General features: G+C 45.7%; 1 protein-coding gene across 1 annotated transcript in view; it reads right to left on the reverse strand.

Annotated features, from left to right (window-relative positions):
* The window catches only part of LDB3 (LIM domain binding 3), a 124,868-nt gene that overhangs the window by 14,224 nt on the left and 84,624 nt on the right, over positions 1–26,020 (reverse strand). The window contains 5 exon segments of the mRNA XM_056797293.1: positions 406–526; positions 1,030–1,210; positions 2,551–3,025; positions 12,275–12,405; positions 23,107–23,142. Of these exon segments, the coding sequence (XP_056653271.1) occupies positions 406–526; positions 1,030–1,210; positions 2,551–3,025; positions 12,275–12,405; positions 23,107–23,142 (944 nt within the window).

The following is a 26,020-nucleotide window of genomic DNA, read 5'->3' on the forward strand; positions in this document are numbered from 1 at the left end:
GGAAAGGAAAGGAAAGGAAAGGAAAGGAAAGGAAAGGAAAGGAAAGGAAAGGAAAGGAAAGGAAAGGAAAGGAAAGGAAAGGAAAGGAAAGGAAAGGAAAGGAAAGGAAAGGAAAGGAAAGGAAAGGAGAGGAAAGGAGAGGAAAGGAGAGGAAAGGAGAGGAAAGGAGAGGAAAGGAAAGGAAAAGAAAGGAAAGGAAAGGAAAAGGAAAAAGAAAAAGTAAAGAAAAGAAAAAAAAGGTTTTTGGATTTGGAGTTAAAAGACCTGGGTTCAAAGCTCAGCTCAGCCACTTACTCCCTATGCAATCATTCAAAAGCATCTGGAAATCTCTGATGTTCTCTTTCTTATAAGCACCAAGCTATGAGATTTGGACATCCCCACAGATCTCTCTGGAGGGCCACATACCTTTCTCACAGTAGGGTTCTCCATCCTCCATGTGGAAAAGGCTATTACCAAAAGGCTTTCTACAGGCTGCACAGACAAAGCAAGTGGTATGCCAAGTCTGCCTCAGAGCATGCATCACTTCCTGGGGAAAAAAGGCAGGAAAAAAGAGAAAGAAAAGAAGGCATCAGTTGGCTGGCCTCGGCTACACCTCTGGGAGAAGAAAGACAAGACTTTGCTAGCAACAGTTTAGCTCAGCAGCCTAGACCTAATGCAATTTCTGTCTCTGGAAGAAGAAAGGCCCCACATTAATCTTCATGAAGCCAGAGCTAACTCAGAGACACCGTGCCTCTGGGGTCTTTAACAGGCTTCTTTTCTGGGAGGGCCTCATCCTGGGAAATAGAGTGGGTTCTTTTTCTTTCTTTCTTTGCCTCCTTCTAACACCAGGAAGAAGGAAATGTGTCTGAGTTGCTGTTCAGAGGAAGAGGGACATCAGTTCCAGGGCCCTGGATGGGACTTTACAAATTGGGGGAAATGGTACAACTGCTTTTCCAGATGTAGTGGGTTGGAGCATGAGTAGGGAGCCATGAGTGGGTCCCTAGAGACCCCCAAAGCAAGAGCCGGATGAATGATGGGCTCGTGACTTACCCCCATGATCTTGGTGTTGCACTTGGCACACAGTGGGGCAAAGAACTGCTCATAGCAGCGCTCACAGTACACGTTATTCTGCTCCTCCACAAAGCACACATCAGCCAGAGAGGTCTTGCAGTAGGCACAGTTGAACTCTTCTGGGTGCCAGGAGCGACCCATAGCCACCAGGAAGGGGCCCCTGGGGGAGAAAAGAGACAAGATGGAATTAGTTCCCATGATGACAAGTATAAACATGGCAAGAGATGGAGGTGGGACCCAAAAGAAGTTTGAAAGGCTAAAACGATGAGTCAGATCAAAGACGATGTGATCCAGCCTGGTGATAAATGTAAAACTCTACACTGGGGCTCAAAAAATCAGCTTCCCAACTGTAAGGGAAGAAGGGATGAGGAGAGAAGCATTACAATACCAAAAATGATCTGGGGGTTTCAGTGGAATGCAAGCTCAATATGACAGTCAATAAAGAGAATGCAATTTTAGGTTGCATTAGGAAAGGAATAGTGGTCAGGTCCAAGGAGAATATAGTTCTTTCTCCTACCTCCATCTTTCTCTTAGGTCAGTCCTTATCTGGAGACTTGTGCTCCATTCTGGACACCCCATTTTAGGAGATCAGTCAGTCAATAAACATTTATTAAGCACCTCCTATGTGCCAGGCATGGAGCAAAGTACCAGGCACTGGAGAATGTTCAGAGGAACATGGTGAAGATGGTGAGGGATTTTAAGACTGTTGGTGGCTTCCTCTTCAATAGAGATCATTGAGCAAAGGCTAATGACTGCTTGCCAGGGATTTGGAAAGGTCAGATATGGTTTGGACTTGAAAGATCCTTGAGATTCCTCAGAGCTCTTGAGCATTTGTGATGGCGGCTTGAGTAACTCAAAGGGACAAGTGGTACCATCAATGCCCTGGACCAGGAAATAATCAGCTCCCCAGGAAAGCCAAGAGGCCACAAGGGTCTAGAAGTAAGGCCACTTGCTTTGTGAGTGCCCAAGCCTCCTAAGGAACCAGGAGCAGTGTGCTGGCTGGGCACCTATAATTAGGTCTGACATGGATGATGACCACAGAGTTTCTCCTTAATGATGAAATTTGTAGGTCAGCATAGGGTAGTGGCTGGAGGACCTGGGTTCAAGTCCTGACTGGGCCCCTGACCAGCCACACGACCTTGTCTAAGACCCTTAAATTTTCTGAGGTTCCATTTTTTTCACCTAGAAAATGAGGGGGTTGGACCAGATGACTTCTAAGGTCCCTCCCTTACAACTCTAGATTCTATGATATAGACAACATCCTGTATATTCCATTATGTTCTGGTGCACATTTTGATTGTGCTACATCTATTTTTAAAAATGTGGTACCTCTTCAAAAGAAGAGAGAGTGAAAAGGAAAAGGGAAGGATAGAGAAGGCAGGACTGAGAAGATCGCCCTGTGGGGGAAGAGAAGAGACCCCTCTGCACACACTTCCTTGGGATTCCCTGCCTGCAGGGTCTCCTTCCCGCTTCTCCCACCCCAAGGGCCCATGACTGTACCGGATGATGCTGTTACAGTGTCCACAGTGAGGAGTCCGGTTGCTGGCTGGAAAGCGCTCAGCCCTCTGGATGGTGCCTCGGGCTAATGTGGGTACCTGGGTGCCAGCAGGAGTATAGCCTGGCGATGGTCCTGGGGCACCCCGGGGGAGGACCTGCTTGCTGATCGAGGTGGTGGTCTTCCCAGGGGCGAACTTTTGAGAGAAGTTGTCATCGGTCACCCACGGGGGGCGGCTGGCTGGCTCCCCTGGGCCAGAGCTGTAGGTTGCTGATGGAGCTGGACTGTATGGGGAAGGGTTATAGGAAGGAGCTGGGGATGGGGTGTAGGCAGGGGCTGGGGATGGGGTGTAGGCAGGGGCTGGGGATGGGGTATAGGCAGGGGCTGGGGATGGGGTGTAGGCAGGGGCTGGGGATGGGGTATAGGCAGGGGCTGGGCTGTAGGTTGCTCCTGGAGCTGGGCTATAGCTGCTTGTAGGTACTGTAATCCCAAAACATAAAAGGAAGAAAAAGAAGAAGAGGAAGGGGTCAGGAAGAGTTAGTTATCCAGAGATCAGAGATGAGATCTGAAGAAAAAATAATATCAACAGTGAGTGTGCCAGACCCTGTGCTAAATACTTGAGAGGTATTTCATTTGAGACCACGTTGGGAGGTAGATGGTGTCATTATCCCCATTTCAGGGATGAGAAACAGACTGGCAGAGATAAAGTGACTTGCCCAAGATCATACTACTAGTAACTGTCTGAGTCTGGATTTGAACTCAGCTCTTCCCCATTCCAAGTCCAGCATTCTATCTGCCCTCCAACTGCCTAAAAATGGCCCCAGTGAATAATGTACATAACGGGTCATGCCTGAATTTATTCCCTTTCTCCAAAAAATAGAAATGCTGGGGTTGGGGGGGTTAGCAGAAAAATGAATTGGATCTGGGGAAATAAGAAAGAAATCTGAATAATGCTTCACACAATACAAAGTACTTCCACTTCCTCTCAAAGCCCCCTGAGATAGATAGTGAAAATGTTCCTCCACCCATTTTAGAGATAAGGACACTGAGTCTTGAAGACATCTTTCTCCAGGTGGAGGCAGTCATTCCAGACCCGGGCAGGAGAGTGTCCAGTCCAGGTGCCTTCCCCAAACCCCCCATTTTATCTCCTCCAATGGGTTAGAGGGAGACAAGGAGCAGAAATGAGGGAAGAGAATCTAAGACTTCTGGACTCCCTCTCAGCATCCATGCCCTCCTTAGCACCTCGATGGCTGAGCCATGGCAGTCAAAGAGCAGATTACAGTCGCCAAAATGGTAGTCCCACTCTGGACCAGGAGACCCAACAAGGGGCTAGAGGAAGAGTTTCCAGTGAGTTCACTCACCAGGCATCATCCCAGCCCTGGGAAATTCTGGGTTCTAAGAATGCTCAGCTCTCCCCCTCTGCTGAGCCAGAGACAGATGCAGACATGTCCTGCCTACACATGGGCTTGTTTCCATCTTCCACCAGGCACCCAGAGCCCTCATTAAGGCAAAATATTTAGGGAAGCCTCTTTGCTCCTCTCTGGAGATCATCCTCAGCTCTCCCTTGGACAGAAACCATGATGCTTCCTGCTCCCCTAGACTACCAGGAAGACCTGGTGGGAGTCTCTCCATCCCTGATCCCCCACTGGCCACAAATGGTCCACAAGGAGCAGGAGATGGCAGGGGGCTCAGAGTCGGGATGGGGTGAAGGAATTTCAGCCCTCCTCCATATTGTTTGGGCCACTCTGGTTCCCCATCCTCTGTATGAAGAGCTTCAAGACCTGAAGTTTTCCCAGTTACCTGCTCCTCCCCAACCTTTGACTCGGCTCCTTGTATGCAGTGCCTCCCCCCATTTTAGTGAGAAGAAAACCCCCCTTTTCCTCCAAGATCCAGACAGGCAACTGAACCCCTTTCTCCATTGGTTATTCCTAAACAACTATTGTGTGGGAACATTCAGCCACTCTTTTTGGGGGAAATGAAGTGGGGAATGAATATTGGATTTTTTTTTTGGCAGAGGATCCTGGTTCAAATCTTATCTTTGCTACTGTCTATCTGTGTGACCATGGGCAAGTCATTTAATTGCTCCAGGTCTCACTTTCCTCCTCAGAAAAATGAGGTCTTTGGACTAGATGGCATTTGAGGTCCCTTCCATCTCTGGATCTACAATATTATCCCTTATAATATTATAGTCTAACAAAGGAAAGAAGACTGGATTTGAAGTCTGAGGAACCATGTTTAAATCCTAGAACTGCTATTAAGAACCTGTGTGACCTTGGAGAAGTCACTCAACCTCTGTAGGCCTTGGTTTTCTTTTCAGGAAAATGAGAAGGTTGGGCTAGATGGTCTCTGAGGTCCCTCTATTCTTGATGATGGGGTAGGACTAAAGAACCTTTAAGGCTCCTTTCTCTCTAAATCCTGTGCCCTAGTTCTTCCTGGGGTCCAAGTGGCCCAACCTTGGAGGAAGGAAGGATGGGAATTCCAAAAGGACCTGGAGGTGTCTGGGAGATAAGCACCTTACTTCTCTAGATCTACTTGGTTCTTAAATTAGTTATAGAAATAAAATGAAACTCTATCTCCCCTCATACAACTGTTTGGGAGACTGAGAAAGGAAGGAACAAAGAAAAAGTACCCAAGAGGAAGAAAGGAGGAGGGTAGAGAGGGAAGAAAAAGGGGATGTATTCATAGATGGGGAGACTTGAGAGTCATTTTGATGGTTTGGGGGGAGAGAGAATTAGGGCTATTAGAATTCAATTTAAAACATCTTATTGGGGTATCTATGGTGTACTTCTAAGGCAGAAATGAGATATTTTCCTCCGTTAAGGAATTGGTCTTTTCTTGGGAGATAGAGCACATCCACAAGGAAGGAAATACAGAATAATTTGAGGAAGGGCACAGAGTTCATGATTGGAGGGAGGAGAGCAGGGGAGGCTTCTTGGACAAGGCGGCACCTGAGAAGAGACCATGAAAGAAGATGATGGTTGAGAGAATCAAAGATGAGAAGGGAGAACATTCTGGGACTGGAGGACAATCTGTGGGGATGCCAGAAGCAGAGAAGGGGGATCAGATTTATTGGGGGACAATTCAAAATAAAGTTTGGTTGGCATAGAGAATTTGTGAAGGGAAATCATGGAAAATGAGATTAAGAAGGATGGTTGTCCGGGGCTAGCTAGGTGGCTCAGTGGATAGAAAGCCAAGCCAAGAGATAAGAGGCCCTGGGTTCAGATCTAGCCTCAGACACTTCCTAGCTGGGTGACTCTGGGCAAGTCACTTGCCCAGCCCTGATTATTCTTCTGCCTTGGAATCAATACTTTGTATTGATTCTAAGATGGAAGGTAAGGATTTTTATTATTAAAAAGAGGAAAAAAAGGATGGCTGAAATTAGATTTTGTAGGGTTCTAAGCCCTGAGAAATGTGTATTTCATCTTAGCAGAAGTAGGGAGCCACTGATGGCTTTGGAGAAAGGGAATCAATAGGAAAAAAAATGAGAGCACTGCTTTCCCAGTTCAAATAATGAGCTCTCAGATGCCACTATGGTCTTGTAGTTACTTCTTGGAGCTGAGTGAAATGCCTCTATTTACAATGTGGCAAATTTTTATTTTATTTTATTATTTTTATTTATTTTTAATATTTTTATTTATACTGGGCAAATGGGCATGGGAATAAACAGTAAAAGTCTGGGCCTTGGACAGAATCAGGGGCTCCAAGTGGAGTGAACGTGAAGTCTTACTCTAAGTGGTGTATATAAGGCATCTTCTATTTCTGAATTGGAGAGTTCTGTTCAAGATTTGATTGACTTCTCTCCAGAGAGCTTCAACAAGTTCCTTTTAGGAAATGAGTTCTGGAGTCTTGAGCTGGGCCTGTGGCCCAATCCACTGCTCAGATGTGTCCTGATGCAGTACTTACTTGCTTGGCTGTCAGTTTGTTAGTTAAAAAATATTTATTAAAATACACCTAAGTAACTCGGTGGATGGAGAATTGGGCCTAGAGACAGAAGGTCCTGGGTTCAAATCTGACCCCAAACACTTCCTAGCTGTGTCACCCTGGGTAAGTCCCTTAAACCCCCATTACCTAGTCCTGATGACTTTTCTGCCTTGGAACCAATACACAGTATTGATGCTGAGATGGAAGGTGAGGGTTATAAAAAAGAAAAAAATTTAAATATATTTAAGCTTCTACTAGGTGCCAGGCACCATGCTAAGTCCTGGAGTTACAAAGAAAAGCAAAAGTCTCTGCCAACAAGAAGCTCACAGTTTAATGGGGGATCATAGGATTATGAGCTTTCAAGTTAGCCATGGAGTGAGAGGAATGAGACTCAAGGGAGAGAAATGATTTGTCCAAGGTCACCTAGGGAGGATTAGAGGCATGGTTTGAATTGAGGCTCCAAGGAGGGACTAAGCTCCTAAAATGAGGACAATCTTATTCAAAGACAGGGAGGTGGAAGGTTGAGGCAGCTAGGTGGTACCTAGGATAGAGTCCTTCGCTTGGAGCCAGGGAGCCCTGAGTTTGAATCCTTATTAAGCTGTGAAACCTGGGGTGGTCTCTCTGCCTCAGTTTCCTTCTCTGGAAAAAGGGAACAATCTCCTACTTTTCAGAGTTTTTGAGTTCAAATCCAATCCAATCCACTCCAATTTCAGAGTTTTTGAGAAATCAAATCAAATGAGATCATCCCAAGTGCCTCATGAATCTTAAAGTTCTCTCTATAAATGCTACTGTTTGCTATTACTGAGTTCTTTGCCTCTTACCTCTTCTTTTCAGAAGAAAACAAAAACAAAACCACTAAACGAGTTCCACCCTAGCATAGCACCTTCTTCTTCAAGACTACACATCCAATCGTTCTGCTAATCAGCCTTGGAACCAAATGGCCTCTCTGAGCCCCTCGTTCCCCTTTGCCCACTTTGGCATGGTAAACAGTGCTTAAAAGCAGCCTTGCCATCTTCTCTCTTCAGAGCCTGCCCAGAGGATGTTCCTATTTCTGCATGATGACATGAAGGCCGTCCAAATTAGAAGGTGATCTTTCATCTCTAATTGGCAAGTTCAAAAGGCCCCCTATCGCAAGGCTGCTTAGAGAATATGTAATTAAACGAGGTGATTCCTAACTAATTCTAAGTTCTCTGCCCAACTTTTTTCAAAGAGCCCTTACTCACTCCCTCAGCCTCTGGCAAGACCATGTTTCCCTCCCAGGATCCTCAGGAGCTGAGTCCCTGCTTCAACATACTCAAAGTTGTATCTAAAGATGATCATTTCAGTGGTTTGTCCCCTTTCTAGGGATCCTGGGATTCCAGAGAGGGTGCTGGGTAACATCCAACCCTTTGGGAGCCATTGAATGGTTGGGTTGCCCATTACCCCCAAATTGTCCTGCCTTCCTCATCAAGGCCCCAAGGGTTTTTAGAAGGAACTTCAGTATCTCCAGGCGCCCCACCTATGGCGCCAGCAGAGTGGGGGCCCTGGATAAGATCATGATTGCAAGAGGATTGTTGGTTCTGCTCCAGAAACACCACCCACGGTCCCAAGGGGAGGAGTGTTGGGGCATCCAGGAGAAAAGGGTTTCTGACCTAAGGGTTGGGTGGAAGGATACAGATCTGGGTTTCCCAGAGACTGAACTTCTTTACTGTTGGCCACAAAACAATCAATGCCTCAGATTCCCTACTTTCAGAGTGGGAGATACCCTGGGCTCTTGCACTTCCTCCCTGGGATCCTCAGAGCTGGAATGAGAGCCTGTCTGAGGAGGGCTGAGTTTGGCAAGATCTGGAATAAATACAGAGTGATATCATCATCGCCTCACTCTCCCTTTTCTTGATGCCGCCATGGCTTCAGAGATCGTCTGGATGAGTGGTATGTGAATAGCTACCCAGGCCCCCTTGCCAATAGAGAGAAAACCAAGAGTGGCATCCTCTGGGAGGTGGGAGTTTCTCAGTCCAGGGACCCAGATCTTTCATCTCCAAGCCTGATGGCCTAGTAAGGGCCATTATTGAAACTGGGGCCAATGTTGCTTAAGCCCTGCCCCAAAACATGAACCCTATAGATTCTTTTTTTTTTTTTGGCCCCACTTCTTTCATCTTGGAATCAATATTCAGTATGGGTTCCAAGGAAGAAGAGTGGTAAGGGCTAGGCAAAGAGGGTCAAGTGACTTGCCCAGGGTCACACAGCTAGGAAGAGTCTGAGGCCAGTTCTGAACCCAGGACCTCCCATCTCAAGGCTTGGCTCTCGGTCCTCTGAGCCACCCAGCTGTGCCCTATTCCCACACTTAAAAGTTGTTATAAGAGCCATCATTTCTTCATCTCTAAAATGGGAATCTTAATTCTTAAATTACCCAACTCATAGTCCTATATAAACCTTTAAGGTACTGTTTAGTGATGCCCCTATAGACCCTCAGGCCCAGACTAAACCTGGAAACTTTGGGAATACTAACCCATCTATGACTCGGGCCTGCCTGTGCCCTTTGGAAAGACCAATACCAGCCTTCCATTCCCAAATAAGTCAGAGAATTCCTGTCCCTCCCACCCTTCAGGGAGGAATGAGTTAATGTCTGGGATGTGGGTGAGACCTTCTTATTTCAGGGAACCAAAACAAATCCTTCTCCAGCTCCACACCAGCCCGACAGGTCTGAAGTCAATCTTGGGCGTGAAGGAGTTAAAAAGAGGCTGGGTTCTTCTATGGGCCCTCATTCTTCTCCCGCCCTCCACTGGGGCCTGAAACTGGAACTAAGGGTATGCTGCCACCTAGCGGGGCACACACAGCCGACCCAGATACAGACTGGAAGAGGGCCCAGATTAAGAAGGAAGGAAGAAGGGCCCCAAATGGTGCCAGGCCCCACATTACCCTAAGAGAAGGCCCTCTTTGCCCAGAGGCCTGGCTTCCATGGATGGTGCTACCAGGGGCAGAGAGCACAGGCTTTTTCATCAAGTTCTCTTTGCCCAGGAACTTCTGTTCCAAGGTTAAGGGCAGCCTGGCATCTCTCCAAGGAGGTTCTATTTCCTTTCAGTATTCTGAACATTAAGCAAGGCTGTAGCCTGGCTACCCTGGCATTCTGCCCCATCATTCCTGGTGCTATACTTAGCATTTCGAAATGTTTTTCATTTTACTAAGCTCACAATACTGGCACTGCTCTTAAAAGTCCCCAGTCTTGGGAGGATTCTGCTCTTCTGTGGCCCTGCCTTGCCCATGGGCGAACCACTCCCAGCCACACCACCAAGCTGGACCCTGAAAACATTAGTTTTCAAAGGGCTATAGAGAAACTTGTCAGTGGTTCTCATTGTTTTAGACTGGTATTTCCAGGCACTCTTTAATCTGGCTATTGCCTTCCTTTTCAGGACATAATATCCTAGAATTTAAAGCTGGAAGGGATTTTAGAGATCAGCTAGTCTAACCCTATTGTTTGGAACCGAGAGATTATAAAATTGAAATGATGTATCCAAGGTCACACAGATTAATATTTGTGGTCACACAAGAAGGATTTTATTATTTCTTTAAAACCCTTACCTTCCACCTTAGAATCAATTCTATATATTGGTTCCAAGGCAGAAGAGTGGTAAGGGCTATGTAATGAGAGTTAAGTGACTTGCCCAAGGTCACAAGCTAGGAAGTGTCTGGGGCCAGATTTGAACCTACAACCTCCTATCTCTTGGTCTGGCTCTCAATATACTGAGCTACCCAGCTATCCCCTTATTATTTTTCAATTAATAAGCCCTTACTTTCTCTCCTTTTCACTCCTTACACATCATTTCTTCAGTTAAAGAATAATTTTTTTTTAATAAACCCTTACCTTCCGTCTTGAAGTCAATACTATTTATTGGCTCCAAGGCAGAAGAGTGGTAAGGGCTAGGCAATGGGGGTCAAGTGACTTGCCCAGGGTCACACAGCTGGGAAGTGTCTGAGGCCAGATTTGAACCCAGGACCTCCCATAAAGGATAATTTTAAAAAGAAGAAAAGAAGAAGAAGAAGAAGAAGAAGAAGAAGAAGAAGAAGAAGAAGAAGAAGAAGAAGAAGAAGAAGAAGAAGAAGAAGAAGAAGAAGAAGAAGAAGAAGAAGAAGAAGAAGAAGAAGAAGGAGAAGGAGAAGGAGAAGGAGAAGGAGAAGGAGAAGGAGAAGGAGAAGGAGAAGGAGAAGGAGAAGGAGAAGGAGAAGGAGAAGGAGAAGGAGAAGGAGAAGGAGAAGGAGAAGGAGAAGGAGAAGGAGAAGGAGAAGGAGAAGGAGAAGGAGAAGGAGAAGGAGAAGGAGAAGGAGAAGGAGAAGGAGAAGGAGAAGGAGAAGGAGAAGGAGAAGGAGAAGGAGGAGAAGGAGAAGGAGAAGGAGAAGGAGAAGGAGAAGGAGAAGGAGAAGGAGAAGGAGAAGAAGGAGAAGGAGAAGGAGAAGGAGAAGGAGAAGGAGAAGGAGAAGGAGAAGGAGAAGGAGAAGGAGAAGGAGAAGGAGAAGGAGAAAGAAGAAGAAGAAGACCTTGTAACAAAAATGCATAATCAAGGAGAGCTAATTCCCTCACTGGTCATGTCCAAAAACACAGGTCCCTCCACTCAGCCAGGATGTAGGCTCAGCACTGCTGGCTTCCCATCCAGTGTACTTCCCACTACTCCTCCCCCAAACCCCACCTCTTTTACTCTGTTCATGTCTCTGTCCTTGAGCTAGGTCCTACTAAGCCTAATAAAATGTTGAAGGGAGGTCAATGATCCTCCCCTGCTTCCCATCACTAGTCATATTTGAGGCAGAAGGAGTTCCTGCCTGCCTCCATCTTGGCCCTACTGAGCTTTAACCAGAGAATTCCCTTTGTTATTTGAGAGGCAAATCCTGTGAAGAAGGCAGCAGGGACAATCCTTACCCATTAAAAATTGTACTCAACTGGGCCTTTGTCCCAGAACTCCAGGGAAAGGTCCAGTGGGAGGCTACAGTGGGGAATGATGAGAGGACACTTGGTAGGCTAGGCTTTCCTGGGGACCATGTTTAAAACAAGTCACCTTTGTTGGGGGGGGGGGGAGGAGCCTGAATTTGATCCTGACCTTTCACCAGCTCTTGGGCTGTGGGAGGAAGGATGGGGAGGAGCATTCATATGTTCCACCTGGCTCTCTGGGAAATGCCCTGGCCCAATGCCAGCCCACCAGCCAACTCTGAGCAGGCAATTCTTCCTTTCCTTGGAGGGCAGGTGAGTTGGAACAAAGGTGAACTTGAAACCCATAATTCTGCTCCCAGCAAGTAGGGCTTGCTGTATGTAGGGGAAAGAGAGCCTCCTTGCTATTAACTCCTAACCTTTAAGAGACAGGAGTTCCTTGTGACTCTTGCACCAGAAATTTCAGGGTTCAAGGTGACCATCTATCACATATAGCCCATCTCAGCCCCACGCCTTATATCCTTGAATGGGTAGAAAGAGTTTGGGATTTGGAATCAGAGGACCAGAATTAAAATCCTCGCTCTTTCACTGTATGACCATAGGCAAGTCATTGGACCTTTCAGAGCCTCAGTTTACTCTCCTGTAAAATGAAGGGGCTGGAGCATATGGCCTTGAAGGACCTTTCCAGCTCTAAATCAATGAATGGTCTTGTAGTCTTAATTCAGGGAGAGACTGAGCTTTTTCCACTGTGCCTGGGATGTGGGATCCTCCATCAAGAAGATTCTAAGTTTTGGTCAGCTCCTCAATTTCCCTGTGACTTACACACACACACACACACACACACACACACACACACACACACACACACATCATGTCCTCTCCAGATCCATACATACCTATCCATGTGCTCTCACCTGACTGGTAGACTGAAGGTCTGATGCTAGCCGTGGTGACCACCCGGGGCTTAGGAGCCGTGGCAGGAGCTTCATTATAGGTGGGAGCATGGGATGCCGAAGCCGCCGGGGAATAAGAAGAACCAAGGATCCTAAAAAAGAGGGGAGCAGTGAGCAGAGAAGCCCGCAGGGATGCTGCTTTGTACGACTCCCTATTCTCCCCTCCCTTGTCCCCCTTCTCCTCTGTCCCTACCAGCCAGATGGATCCAAGGGATTGGTTTTCAGGGGATCTGGGGAAAGAGACATTTAATCCAGAAGTCCACAATTGTTAGCTGGGTTGGGGAAGGCAGGGCACTGCTGGTGCCCCCTGAAAGAAAAGGCCTCTGCATTCCTTAAATGGATAGAATTACCCATTCCCATCTTTGAGTTATGGCAACAGGAGACACTCAGCAACCATAGCAGAGTTGCCCACACCAGGACCTGGGTTTTAGGGAATAACAGTATCATCATTCAGTCGTTGTGGTCGGGTCTGACTCTCTGTGACCCCGTGTGGGGTTTTCTTGGCAGAGGCACTGGAGTGGTTTGTCATTTTCTTCTCCAGTTCATTTTACAGATGAGGAAACTAAATTAAACAGGATGAAGTGACTTGCCCAGTGTCTGAGGCCAGTTTTGAACTTGGGTCTTCCCAACTCCAGGCCTGGTGCTTTATCCACTGTGACCCCAGCTGCCCCTCAGATAACAATATTATCAGTCCACAGATCCCATTTATAAAGCACATTAAGGATTATTAAGCACTTTGCTCCCATAAGAAGGGATGGGTAGTATCAGGACAGGAACTATAGCACTTAGAACTGAAAGGAACCTTGGAGATCCTTAATCTTTTGGGTGTCATTCTCTTCTTGCACACTGTTTGGGGCAACCCTTTTCAGACTCTTGTTTTGAAATGTACAAAGTAAAATATCTAGGATTACAAAGGAAACCAATGACATTGAAACATAGTTATCAAAATATTTTTTAAAATCCAAGTTCACAGTCTCCAATTTAAGAGTTGTTGTTCTAAGACAATCCCTTCATTTTACAGAAGAACAGAGATGCCCAGGAAAATAATTCCTTTCCCAAGTTTATGAGGGTGGTGAAGTTATCTTCATTTTACAGGTGAGGAACTGAAAAAGAAAGAAAGAAAGAAAGAAAGAAAGAAAGAAAGAAAGAAAGAAAGAAAGAAAAGAAAAGAAAGAAAGAAAGAAAGAAAGAAAGAAGAAAGAAAGAAAGAAAGAAAGAAAGAAAGAAAGAAAAGAAAGAAAGAAAGAAAGAAGGAAGGAAGGAAGGAAGGAAGGAAGGAAGGAGGAAGGAAGGAAGGAAGGAAGGAAGGAAGGAAGGAAGAAAGGAAGAAAGAAAGGAAGGAAGGAAGAAAGAAAGGAAGAAAGAGAAAGAAAGGAAGGAAGGAAGGAAGGAAGGAAGGAAGGAAGGAAGGAAGGAAGAAAGAAAGGAAGAAAGAGAAAGAAAGGAAGGAAGGAAGGAAGGAAGGAAGGAAGGAAGGAAGGAAGGAAGAAAGAGAAAGAAAGGAAGGAAGGAAGGAAGGAAGGAAGGAAGGAAGGAAGGAAGGAAGGAAGGAAGGAAGGAAGGAAGGAAGGAAGGAAGGAAGGAAGGAAGGAAGGAAGGAAGGAAGGAGGGAGGGAGGAAGGGAGGGAAGGAAGGGGGGAAGGAAGGAAGGAGAAAAAGGAAAGAAAGAAAGAAAGACCAAGAGAGGCCTGTGGTTATGACTGGGTGTGTAGAGTAGGCACAGGAGGGCACAGCTCAGAGTTTCTGAGGGTTTTAATTCAATTCAGCAAACCTTCATCAATGGCCTAGTACATACAAGGTAGTCTGGCTAGGGAGACAAGGACAAAAATGAAAAATAGTCTCTGCCCTCATGGATAGAAGTAACTAAGTGGAAGCGAGCTTGAGGGAAGAGACAAGCATTTATTAAGCACCTCCTTTGTGCCAGGCATTATGCTAAGTGTTTTACAAATATTTTTTCATACATTCCTCACAACCACCCTGTGAAGTGTGTGCTATTATCATCTCTTTCATGGTATAGGAAACTGAGGCAGGTAGGGGTTAAAAGACTTATCCAGGGTCCCACAGTTGGAAAGTATCTCAGGCTGGATTTGAACTCAGGTTGGATTCAAGGTTTTAGTAGCACATGTCACCTACCTGCCTCTGTGGATGGGAAGAAAGCACTAAAAAAGTAGGACTAGGATGATTTCCTCACTGGGTATGGAATTCAAGTCAGCTGGTCAATAAACATGTGCTAAGTGCCTACTTTGTGCCAGGCTTCCAACGCCTTCACTTGAGGTGAAGTTGTACAATGGAAAAACCAGTCTTTGGTGCTAGAATTCCAGGGTTCACAAGCTGGGTCTCATCCTGAATGGCTGTGTGACTCTGGGCCTCCATAAAATAACTGACTCATTCCAAAGGTCCCTTAATGTTCCCAATCCTATTATTTTAAACCCTTTCTCATTCGTTTTACAACAGGGGCTCTTAAACTTTTCTGGGTCCTGAACAGCACCCTTACCTCCCCTTTGGCAATGCAGTGTAGCCCCCTGGTCCCTTGTCAGAATTGCAAGTTTAAAGACATGACAAAATACACAGCCTTGCAAAGGGAGCCATTTATATTGGAATTGTTCCCCAAATATTAACAGTCCCGAGTTCATTGACTTCCACAGATCCTGGAGAGTCGGTGGACCCTGGTTGGGGGGTCATTCTGCCACCAAAGCTGCTCTGGGGAATCTCAGAATCAAAACTAACCATTCATACTTTGCTCCCAACAAGTCAGAGAGAAGGTGGCAAGAGTAGCTGACATTTACATGGCACCGTAATATTTGCAAAACCTGGGCCCTTTTTGTCTCATTCTATCTTCACAACAACCCTGTGAAGTAGGTACACAGATATTCTTGTCTCTATTTCACAGATGAAGAGAGTGAGGTTTAGACAGATCCATGTGAACTTCCTTCGGTTACACCGCTAGGAAATGGCAGAGGTGGGACTTGTTTGATCCCAGATCTCTCCTGGTTCCATATCCAGTGTGCTTTATACACACCTCCTGGAATCTCACAGGTAGGACAAGCATCATCCCCATTTAACAGAGGAAGGAACAAAGGCTATCTCAATAGGGAGTGGAGGCAGGAATTGAACACAGCTCTTTTGGATCCAAGGCTAGTTTTCTTTCCAGGAGAGCTGAGGAGATTTGGTCAGCTGCCTGGACCTGCCTGGATACTCTCCCATTAGAGTGTTGTAAAAGTTAAAATTAAATCTCAATAATATATATGTATATATATATTTTAAATAATCATTAGAAATCAAAGAATAAAGAGAGTACAAAATAAAGACCACATGCCCATGGCTGATCAACCAGTTCAAACACCTGCCTTAACACCATCAAGCTCAGGATGGGAAGTAAAGAGGTGGGACCTTCCACGTCCCCTGCCTAATAACCCCTATCTACAGGAAGTATGTAAAGACAGGAAGTCAGTGGACTCCTGGGAAATGTAGTTCTTTTTTTTAGGATAACAGATTTTTAATTATACAGTGTATACCAGAAATGGCCCTAGACTTGAGCCTCAAGATTTGAGCTCTTGTCTTGCCCCCTCCACTTACCTCAGACATATCCCATCCCTAAACCCTGAGGTCTGGAGGCCATGAGGATGGAATTCAAACTTCAACAAGAGCTTCCAAACCAGAAAGACTTCCAGTGACAGAAACCAAACCACCCTCGCATCATCAAGGGCTGCCATCACTCACAAAAGAAAGACCATCTACTGAAGGACCCAGGGCACACGGGGGGGGGGGGGGGGGAGGGGGGGGGAGGGTTGGGGCCTGAAGGATCTGCTTATCAACATCCCAGCTCCTTAAAATGCTGAGCCAATAATCACCTGAATTTTCTAAAGCCTCTCAATGCTTTCTTCACAAAGATCTTTCCCTATTTTATAGATAGGAAAACTGAGGCTTACACTGGTGAAGTGACTTATCTAGGAAAATGCAATATTATATCTATTTGGAGTATGTGTATAAATAAAATATATAGATTTATATGTAGATTCAAAATATATTCAAATAAATAGATATAATTTTAATTTTATCTTTATATTTTTAAATTTATATCAATATATTTATGTATATAAAATAAACTTATATTATTAAAAACATTTTAATGTACATATATAAAAATAAAGATAGATATCAAATAAATATAAAAACCTATTTGGGATATATACTGGTATACATGTATGTGTATATATATATATTTTTATATATGTGTATATGTACATGCAAGAACATATACTCATATATACATATTTATATAAAATGTATGTCTATGCTGCCCTCTCCAATAGAGTCTAAGCTCTCCGAGGACAGGGACCATTCCATTTGTTGGCTCTGTCTCCTTGGTACGCATACACTCATTAAGAGTGAATGGGTTCTTGAACTGTCCAGTGACAGAGTTGGAATAAAGCCCCAAATAGTTCTCATTTCATGATGATATAACCATCAAGACTGCTCCCCTTCCTCCCATCCCCATAGGCATCGAGTGGAACGTGCTGGCCTGGTTAAAGACCTTGTGCCTGACAGCTAAGGGCTAGTCTAGTTGAGTTCAGAGAAGACTACCATGATGGGGGCTAATTTTGGTGATGACTTTTTTTTAACATGATAACTCATGAAATGGTTTACCAAGAAGGGTTGGGACATTCCTAGAACAGAGATTCAATTCTGGAAGGGACCTTTGAGATCATCTAGTCCAAGTTCCTCACTTTAGAAGTGAAGAAGGGGGCAACTGGGTAGCTCAGTGGATTAAGAGCCAGGCCTAGAGATGGGAGGTCCTAGGTTCAAATCTGGCCTCAGCCACTTCCAAGCTGTGTGACCCTGGGCAAGTCACTTGACCCCCATTGCCTAGCCCTTACCACTCTTCTGCCTTGGAGCCAATACACAGTATTGACTCCAAGACGGAAGGTAAGGGTTTAAAAAAAAAAAAAGAAGTGAAGAAATGGAACCTCAGAGAAGTCAAACCCAGGGCCATCCAGGTAGAAAGTGGCAGGATCAAGATTTGAACCCAGGTCCTCTGACTCCAAACATAATGCTGTTTATCAGTGGAGGAAGTCATTCCCTGGAGGAAAGCACCAAGGTATCCAAGCGTGTGAACCTGCAGAGGTCAGGGACAGAGCTTGGAGCCATCAAGAAGCATGGAGGGGTGATAGTGTGGACCACATCCCCATTGGCTTTCTCCATGCCAACTATCCCTGGACTCTCGGGCCAGCCTGGCCCCTAGGGAGACAGTAAGGATGGAGATGCTTGTCAGAGATAACTCCCCAGCTCCCTGGCTTCCTCCAGGTGGCACTGAGCTCATTTATCCTGAGCTCTGGGTCCTGAGGCTCACCAGTGGCCACCATGAGAAAATGTCTTTCTTTTTCCCGGCTCCCTCAGATAGATTTTCAAAAGAAGCCCAGGAAACAGTGACAGGGGATCCCACCATTTATCCCCTCTCTCCCCTGCAACACTGACATCTAATTCCCCATTTGGCAAGAAGCCTGAGACCCTGAGATAGTGCTCCTCCCTGCTTGTCTGCTTCTGGGGAGGACTCGGGACATATAGCCAGTTCTGGGAGTTCCATCTAGGGCTTCACTATGGGAGGGGGAAGGGGGGAGGGCAGGAGGGTCAATGGGAGCTTTCCCCAGCTCTCCCAGCTGGAGGGGCCCTTTGTGGCCATCACAAGGCCCACATTCATTAGTTTTGGGTTTCCTTCCTTATGCTTAATAGCTTCATTCTTCTTCTTGGAAAAAAATAGCATGTGCGTCTAGGGAGAGGAGGTCAAAGATGACGAACAAGAAAGCAAAGCACTATTCTCCATGGGAAGGACTGAAAATGAGCTTCTATACAAATTGGAGAAGTTTGTTTTCTGAAATCCCTCCCTCCCTGGCCTTGATCCTCTTCCTCCACTCCTCCCGTCATCATTCTGCCCTGGAACTCCCCCTACCAGTGACTTTAAGCATGGGAGAGAGGCTTAGCCAGGAGGAAAAAGAGAGCCTCTCCTTTGGGGCCCTTTTGATCCATTAAGCTGAGCTCTAGCACTGGGGAAAGCCAGGAGCTGGAGGACCAAAAGGAGGGGACCTTGGACAAGTCACCTTGCCTTTGGGGTCAGCTTTCTCTGCTGTCAAATGAGGGAATCAGATACCGAGTTCTCTGAAATGCCTTGCTGGGGAAGTCTGGATCTCCAGAACTGATCCTTGGCTGAGGCCATGAAGGGAGAGCCTTTTGATAACTGGTCCCTTTAAATATCCCTTTGGGAGCCCAAAGAGCACCCAGATCCAAAAGGAAACCAGTCACCCAAAAGGTCAGTATCCTGGAGAGAGGAAGAGGACCAGACTGGCCAGGAGAGCAGGGTAGGTCAAAGAAAGATCTTTCCTTAGTCACCTGTACCAGGATACCCAGAAAAGAGAAGAGGGATAAATCTCATGTTGGGGGGGAAGATGGAGGGTTTCAAGGCCCCCCCAAGTTCTGTTCTTCCTACAAATGGGTCACAGGTGGCCACTGAGACCACTCAGTCTTTTCTAAAGCCCCATCCAGCCCTGACACATTGTGTTTGAAGAGCTCTTGTAGGATCATAGGATCTTTGACATGGAGGGGACCTCTGAGGCCATCTAACTCAATCCCCTCATTTTACAGATGAGAAAACTGAGGCCCATGGAGTCAAGTAACTTGTCTGAGGACACAGGGCTAGTAAATAGTAGAGGCAGGAACCAGGTCCCCTGATTTCAGAGCCTATTCTCTCACCACTGTACTATTCTGTCTCTCAGAGAACTTCTGACCAATTCACCACTGCTGCTTTGGAAACTGCTTTCTCCAAAGTTACTGATGACCTCCCTAATGGCCAATCCAACTGAATATATCTTTAAAGGCTTTTCTGTATTTTTTTAGGCTAATAATCCTTGCCTGTGCTCCTGGGATGGAGGTTCAAGTGGAACGAAGAAAGTGATTAAATCTTCAGCTTATCTTCTAGATCTTTTCCAGAATGAAACAAACAAACAAACAAATCCACCTCATTTCTCTTTCCTCCAAAATCCACTCTTCCTCTTAATTCCTGTATTTCTATCAGGTCTTCTAATAGCTCCTGCAACCTTGGAGTCATCTTCAATTTTTCATTATTCTTCACCTCCCCTACCCAGTCAATAAGGAACTCTTATTCATATGTATATTTCCTTCTCTTAACTCACACCACAACCACTCAATTCAGCTCTTCATCATCCTTCCTGTATTCTGCTGTGAGAAATAGCTCCTCTCTCCAATCCATCCTCAATACATTGCAATCTTCCTTTAGAATAGATCTAGCCATGGCATTATCCTTCTCAAGAAACTCTCGTGGCTCCTTCTTGGTTTTAGAATAAAATGCAATTTTTTTCCTCTTTGGCATTTGAATTCTCACAGTTAGACTCCAGACTTTTTCTAGGTTGATTGCACTCTGTTTCCCTCACATATGCTATGCTCCAGCCCACCTGGCTTCTTTGCTATTCTCAGGATTCCATTTCCCACTTCCAAGCTTTTGTGTAGGAATGAGTGTTCTCCCTCTTAACCTCTTATCTCCTTTCAAGGCTCAGATCAAATATTATCTCCTAAAAGAAGCTTCTATTGATTCTCCCAGCTTTCTCCATTTAATTAACTTGTGCTTATTTTGTCTTTATATATCTGTTCCCAAATTGTTCCCTTTCCTAGGAGAATGTAAGCTTCTTGTAGGGAAGGGACTGGTGTTTTAAGAAAAAAACTTTATTTGAAGATAAAATGTGTCCCCAGCCCTATGCAAAATTAATAAATGCTTATCACATTGAAGCGAGCTATGAAGCTTGGGAAGAAAAGCAATCAGGGTCCTCCAAAGATCACATGCCTTGGAGTGGAGAGGTCTGGGTTTGAATCTTGGCTATAATGTGTGATCCTGAGCAAGTCACTTTCTTTCTCTTGGCCTCAGTTCTTCATCAGTAACATGACAGGACTGCACTGGATGAGATCATTTCTAATACCTCTTTGTGATTAATAATTCTATAATTTTGCATAGGAAATCTCAAAAGGTCAAATGGGCCTCTTTTTAAGATATTTTACAAAAAGGATCCTTTATAAGAACAAATTGAATCTAAGAACAGGACCACCTCCTCTGCCCAAATGGTATCTGTCTCCACCCTGAGCTTCCCCTTTGCTAAGTCCATCTGAGATAGATTAAACTGAGAATTGCTTTCTGAAGCAGTGTAGTATATTGGATAGGGTCCTGAAAGTGGTGTCAGGAGACCCAAGTTCGAATCCCAACTCAGAATCTTAGTACCTTTGTGATCCTACCTCAGTTTCCTCATCTGAAAAATGGGAATCCTACAATATTCACATCATCATCTTCATCATTGTAACCAGCATACTTTAAGGTTTAGAGAACATTTTGTACATATTATCTCCTTTGATCCTCACAACAGTCCTGGGAAATAAATGTCATTATTATCCTCATTTTACTATTGAGGAAACTGAAGCGAATAAGGTCACACAACCAGATTTGAGAAAGCAGGAAAGCCTGAGGCAGAATTTGAACTTAGATCTTTTTGACTCACGGGTTGCTGCAAGGAAAGTGTTTTACAAATTGTGAAGACCTCCCCAAGTGAACATTAACATTATTTATTCTCCTTCAGCCCATATGTTCTGACCCACCAGGACCACAGGCAATGAACAGCTGGAGGGACAGAACAGGACCCTGTACAAGGAGCCCTGCTATCCCGCCAGGCTGGCCCGTTTCCTAAGGCTGACTTTTCTTTTTTCCTCTTCCCATCGGAGCATCCTCCTTGGTGAACTCAGCCACAGAGCCTTAGAAAGCAGAGCCAAGGACCCATTACCTTTGGAAAGCAGGCGAGAGGCTGTCAGCAGGGGCAGAGGCAGCGGAGGCAGCCGGGGGTGATGCTGGGCAGGTTGGGCTGGCAACGGCGGTAGCAGGTGGATGGGCAGAAGCTGGCAGCAGAGCATGGCTGGTAGACACTGGAGCATGCTCGATGGGGGGTACTAGTTAAGGTTGGGATCAAACAGAAGAAATAGGTTGAGACAACGTTCAAAGAGGCATCAGGAATGGGGCTCAGGGTAGCAAGTGGATGGGGTGGCTAGTGAGGACCAGGAAACCACTGGAGAGGGGCAGGGGAGGCAAGGGGTTCCCCAAGGGCAAGGGATCTGTGAGGTTGGGGCAGGGGGTGCATCCCTGTCCTGCCGCCTTGCTGGAGGGGTAGGAGCGGCAGAACCCAAGTCCTTGGACACTCTCCTCCTTGGTTTGGCTTCCTGGGGACAGGCCTGTTCAATTCATCTCACTCTGGGAACCACAGAAATGTGGACCTGGTCAGGTACCCTTGAGAAATGAACCCATCTCTCTGCCTCTGGACCAAAGATATTCCCAACCAAGAAAGGCCTGGCTTGGCCGTCAACAGTCTCCTCTTAAGCATACCATGAAATATCTCTTGAGCTCCTGTTGAGGACTGTTTAGTAAGAAATAGTTGGGTGGGACAGTGGAGCAGGGGAGAGAACATGAGCTCAGAGAGTCAACTTGTGCATTGACTTGAACAAATCACATCCTCAAGCTCTCTTGGTCCCTTGAAGGTTTTCCTACTCCCCCTTTCCTTCCTCACCATCCCAAGGGGATGATGGGGATGGAGGGCAGAGAGGAGGGTGTTAAGTGTAAGAAAGGAGAGTGGCAACTGGGAATGGGCTGAAGAATCCAGAAGAAAGGCAGGGGAAAGGGGGAAGTCTCCAAAAATGATGCCACAGGAGAGAGCAGCATTCTTTTGTTATTATTATTATTAAGACCATTTATGAAAAAACCTTAGTGGTTTTTTCCTGAGACAAAGAGGAGAAGGAAACATTGAGGTCACAAGATAGTGCAGAATATCCAGTTGGTCCCATCGTCAATCCAGGAAAATGCCCCTGACAATTCTGTGTCATCAGAGTGATTAGCCAGCTTCCACTCACCTGCATCCCTACACAGATGCTTCCCATCCCACCCCTTCCCATTTTATAGGGAATGAAATTAAGTCTCAGGGAGTTTCTCAGAATGATGGAAACAGATTTAGCCAGAAGGAGTTAGCAGTCCAAAGTCTTCACTTTTTCTCAGCCTCTGACAATGATCATTCACTTGTCCTTTCTTAAACCTTGGCCTGACTTTGGAGGCAGCTGTGATCTAGTGAAGGGGACACTGGATTTGGGGTCAGGGGGCCTGAGTTCAAATCTCAGCTTTGCTATCTGCAATTATTAATCACTTGCTATTTGCTAGGTACTGTGTGGGTACAAAGAAACAGTCATGGAGCCCTCACTTTAAGAACTGCTTATTAAATGCACAACACTTCACTGAGTCCTGGGCAAATTATTTACTGGCTTTTTTGCCTCAGTTTCCTCATCTTCAAAATGCAGTTGCTAATACCCTCCCTGTCTACCCTGTGTAAGGACTGCATAAAATAACGTAACAGACCCCAAACCAGGAAGAGTTATTGGATGTTGTTCTTTGGTGGTGGTGGGGGAGGCCAACTTCAAGGAGGCTGGTTTGAAGGAGTCCCCTTCTCAAAGTTCCATTCCAGTCACTAACCTGAATCGCTAACATTCCAGAAGCTTCACCAGTTCTGTCTGCCAAGACCAAGCTGCCTGTGTCTTGAAAAGCCAACCCTTTTGCTAAAGGCACAGCTTCCCAAGTGACATTAAACTGTACCCCAAAATGGGCAGTCCCTAAGAAAACTTGGGGAGTGGTGAATTCCTTTAGAGGAAAGGAGGGAGAGAGAGGAAAGCCTGGGCTGAAGATAGTGAACACGGAACATAGAAAGCATTACCTTCTTCCTGCTGACTCCTTCGAACTGTCCTTGCCACTGTGAAAGGAGGGGAGAGAGTGTGAAGAAGCCAGGGGGATCGCAGGGTTTGGTGAGGAGGAAAAAAGGAAAAGAAGAAATCAGGAGAGAAGGCAACAGTCAGGCCGGGTGCCTGGTGGCCCAAGGCATGGCTGCTTTGGGCCCAAGGCCTCGTTTTGTGGTCAGAAGGTGGGGAAAGTCATATTCTGAGGAGATGGGCAATTGATGACATTTCTAAGGAAATTGAGAGAATGGACAGGAGTATAAGCTGGGGCTCCTCTGGGAAAATTTTTGCCCAATATGACCTTTCAGACTCAATAGGAGACCAATTGGCTCTCTACTTTGATCCCAAAGCAATATCAAGGCCATCAGCACAGCCACAACAAATTCTCTATGGCAGATGGAGTGGTAGAGAGAGTTGTAGAAACTCTCCACCTGTTGCCTAGTACTGAAGAGAAGGGTTCTGTCTTCTCCAACCCCAAAGATCTGGCTGTCTTCTGGCCACCAGGTAAAAGACCATTAGAGAGTCAGTCCTATCCAGGGTCCAAACATGGTGGCTGTTTTGGGGATGAGTAAGGAAAGAACTTAAAAAGCTCCAGAGGGCTCCAGAGAAAGGTGGTTTAGTTCTACTCTTATGGGTTGGCGAAAAGGAGGCATTCTTACTTCTTGCCTAAGACCTCAAGTGGGAGTATGATGACATTAAGGGCCATATGCCTCTTTATTGAAGATCAGTGACTCTGGGTTGTACAAAGTGCAGACTATGCAAAGGGACAGGACAGAGCTCAGTAGCCTGGTCACTTGACCCTCTCTAGGTCCCTCTTTCAGCTTAATTTATGGAGGCAACTAAGCTTAGAACTCCAAGCACATCTCTGGCTACCTGCCCACAGAGATGACCCTATGGCTGGTTCACTGTTCAACTAGGAGTTCAATTCATGCTTCTATGAAACATATCTGTGCATCCATAAAAGAAGTGAACCCTGGAAAGGAAGAAGCTCAGATTGATGGGCAAGTACACTGGTGGTCTTCAAGGTCCCCTATCTACTCCCTATCCCAGAAGGCAACAGGACAGGATAGAAGAGAAACACTTGGACGGGTATCACATCTCCTGTTATGACCGACATTTTGTTATGGCAGCATTGCTGGCTGGTTTTTTGGTGGCAGTAATGGTGATGATGGTTATGTAGCTATTAGTAATGGTGATGATGGTGGTGTGGTCAGGGGATTGGGACCCAGATAGGGACTGGACTTCTTATTTCACTGGTATAAGGAATTCCCGGGAGAAGAAAGTCCCTCTACCAATGCATAGTCTCAGAGAGCTTGGAGAGTACTGAAAGTCTGACTGGCCCAAGATCACACAATTGGGATGTCAGAGGCTGGAACTGAACCCAGGTCTCCCTGATTTCAAGGCCAGCTCTCTAGTCATTCTCTCAAACTCCCTGTCTGTCTGTGGAGTTGGTACAATTAAGTATTCATCAACTGGATTTGATAGTGGTATAACTAATGGTAAAATGTCAGTAGTAACGTGGATGCTAGAGTTTGTGGTGATACAACTGTGGTTGGTGGAGTGGGGATGGGGTCTTTCCCACTCATATTTCACTAGGCTTTTAAAGTGTTGTATCCAACCTGGGAGCTTTTCAATAGGGACTACCAGAAAGACAATGAGGACCGAATATGTTTTCCCCACCTGGAGACCAAAGATCCACCAAAGAGACACCTGGTTTTAGTGGGACAAGAAGGACAGTGTTAAACATTGTGTCAGATTGAAGGGAGAAGGAAAGTGAGGAAAACACGAACAACAACATATCATACCTAGAACCATGATCATTGATTTAGAGTTGGAAAAGACCTCAGCGATCACTGAGTCCAATCCCCTCATTTTAAAGATGAGGAAACTGAGTCCCAGAGACATTAGGTGACTTGCCCACAGTCATACAGCTAGTAGGTAGTAAAGCTAGGATTTGAAACCAGATCCCTTGACTCCAAATCCAGTGCCCATTCCACTATATCATTCCATGCATGACCAGAGAGGTATTAAAGAAATAGAAACACACATCATGAAACACGCTCACAGTTTGAGAAGTCAAAAGCACTGTTTATTTTCAGGGTGGCCAGTATATGCTCACAATCTCAAATTGAAGCAAGCAGGTGGGTTGGGTGGGCAGCAGTAGGGGCCAGTAGAGTATAAGAGATGTGCCTGTCTGGGTATCAAGTGCCTGGACACCTATGAAGGTTGCTGACTTCAGGGAAGATTGAGGGACAATTATGAGACAGAAACAGAGACAGAGTCAGAGAGAGAGACAGAGAGACAGACAGAGAGAGACAGATGGAGAGAGAGAGAGAGAGAGAGAGAGAGAGAGAGAGAGAGAGAGAGAGAGAGAGAGAGAGAGAGAGAGAGAGAGGGAGAGAGAGAGAAGGAGAGAGAGAGTGAGAGAAGGGGGGGAGAGAGAGAGAGAGAGAGAGAGAGAGAGAGAGAGAGAGAGAGAGAGAGAGAGAGAGAGAGAGAGAAGCAGAAAGACAGAGACAAGGACTGAGACTGAGAGGTAGAGAGACAAAGAGACAGAGAGAGGAATGTCTGGTGTCTTTGATATGATAACTGAGCCCTTAGAACCAGGAAGAATGAGAAGAAAGAGATTAAAGGGGTAGAGGAAGAAGAAAAATATCTAGAGAATAAGGAGGAAGAGAGATCTGTTGAAAAACAGGAAAGAACTTTCCAAATTTTCCAAATAAGGAGAGACTATTGGGAGAGCCAAAGGAGATTGGAAAAGGGGGAGTCATAGGGAGTGTCTGAGCCCAATCAACATTAAGGATCCTGACCTCTTGGGGCCACTCTGAACCCTGGCCAGAGAGGCCTTCTTGCTCTGCTCTCACAGTTCTCTTGGAGTCTGTGAAAGTCCAAAAA

The sequence above is a fragment of the Monodelphis domestica genome, chromosome 1, assembly GCF_027887165.1.
Source record: "Monodelphis domestica isolate mMonDom1 chromosome 1, mMonDom1.pri, whole genome shotgun sequence".
Lineage (NCBI taxonomy): Eukaryota > Metazoa > Chordata > Mammalia > Didelphimorphia > Didelphidae > Monodelphis > Monodelphis domestica.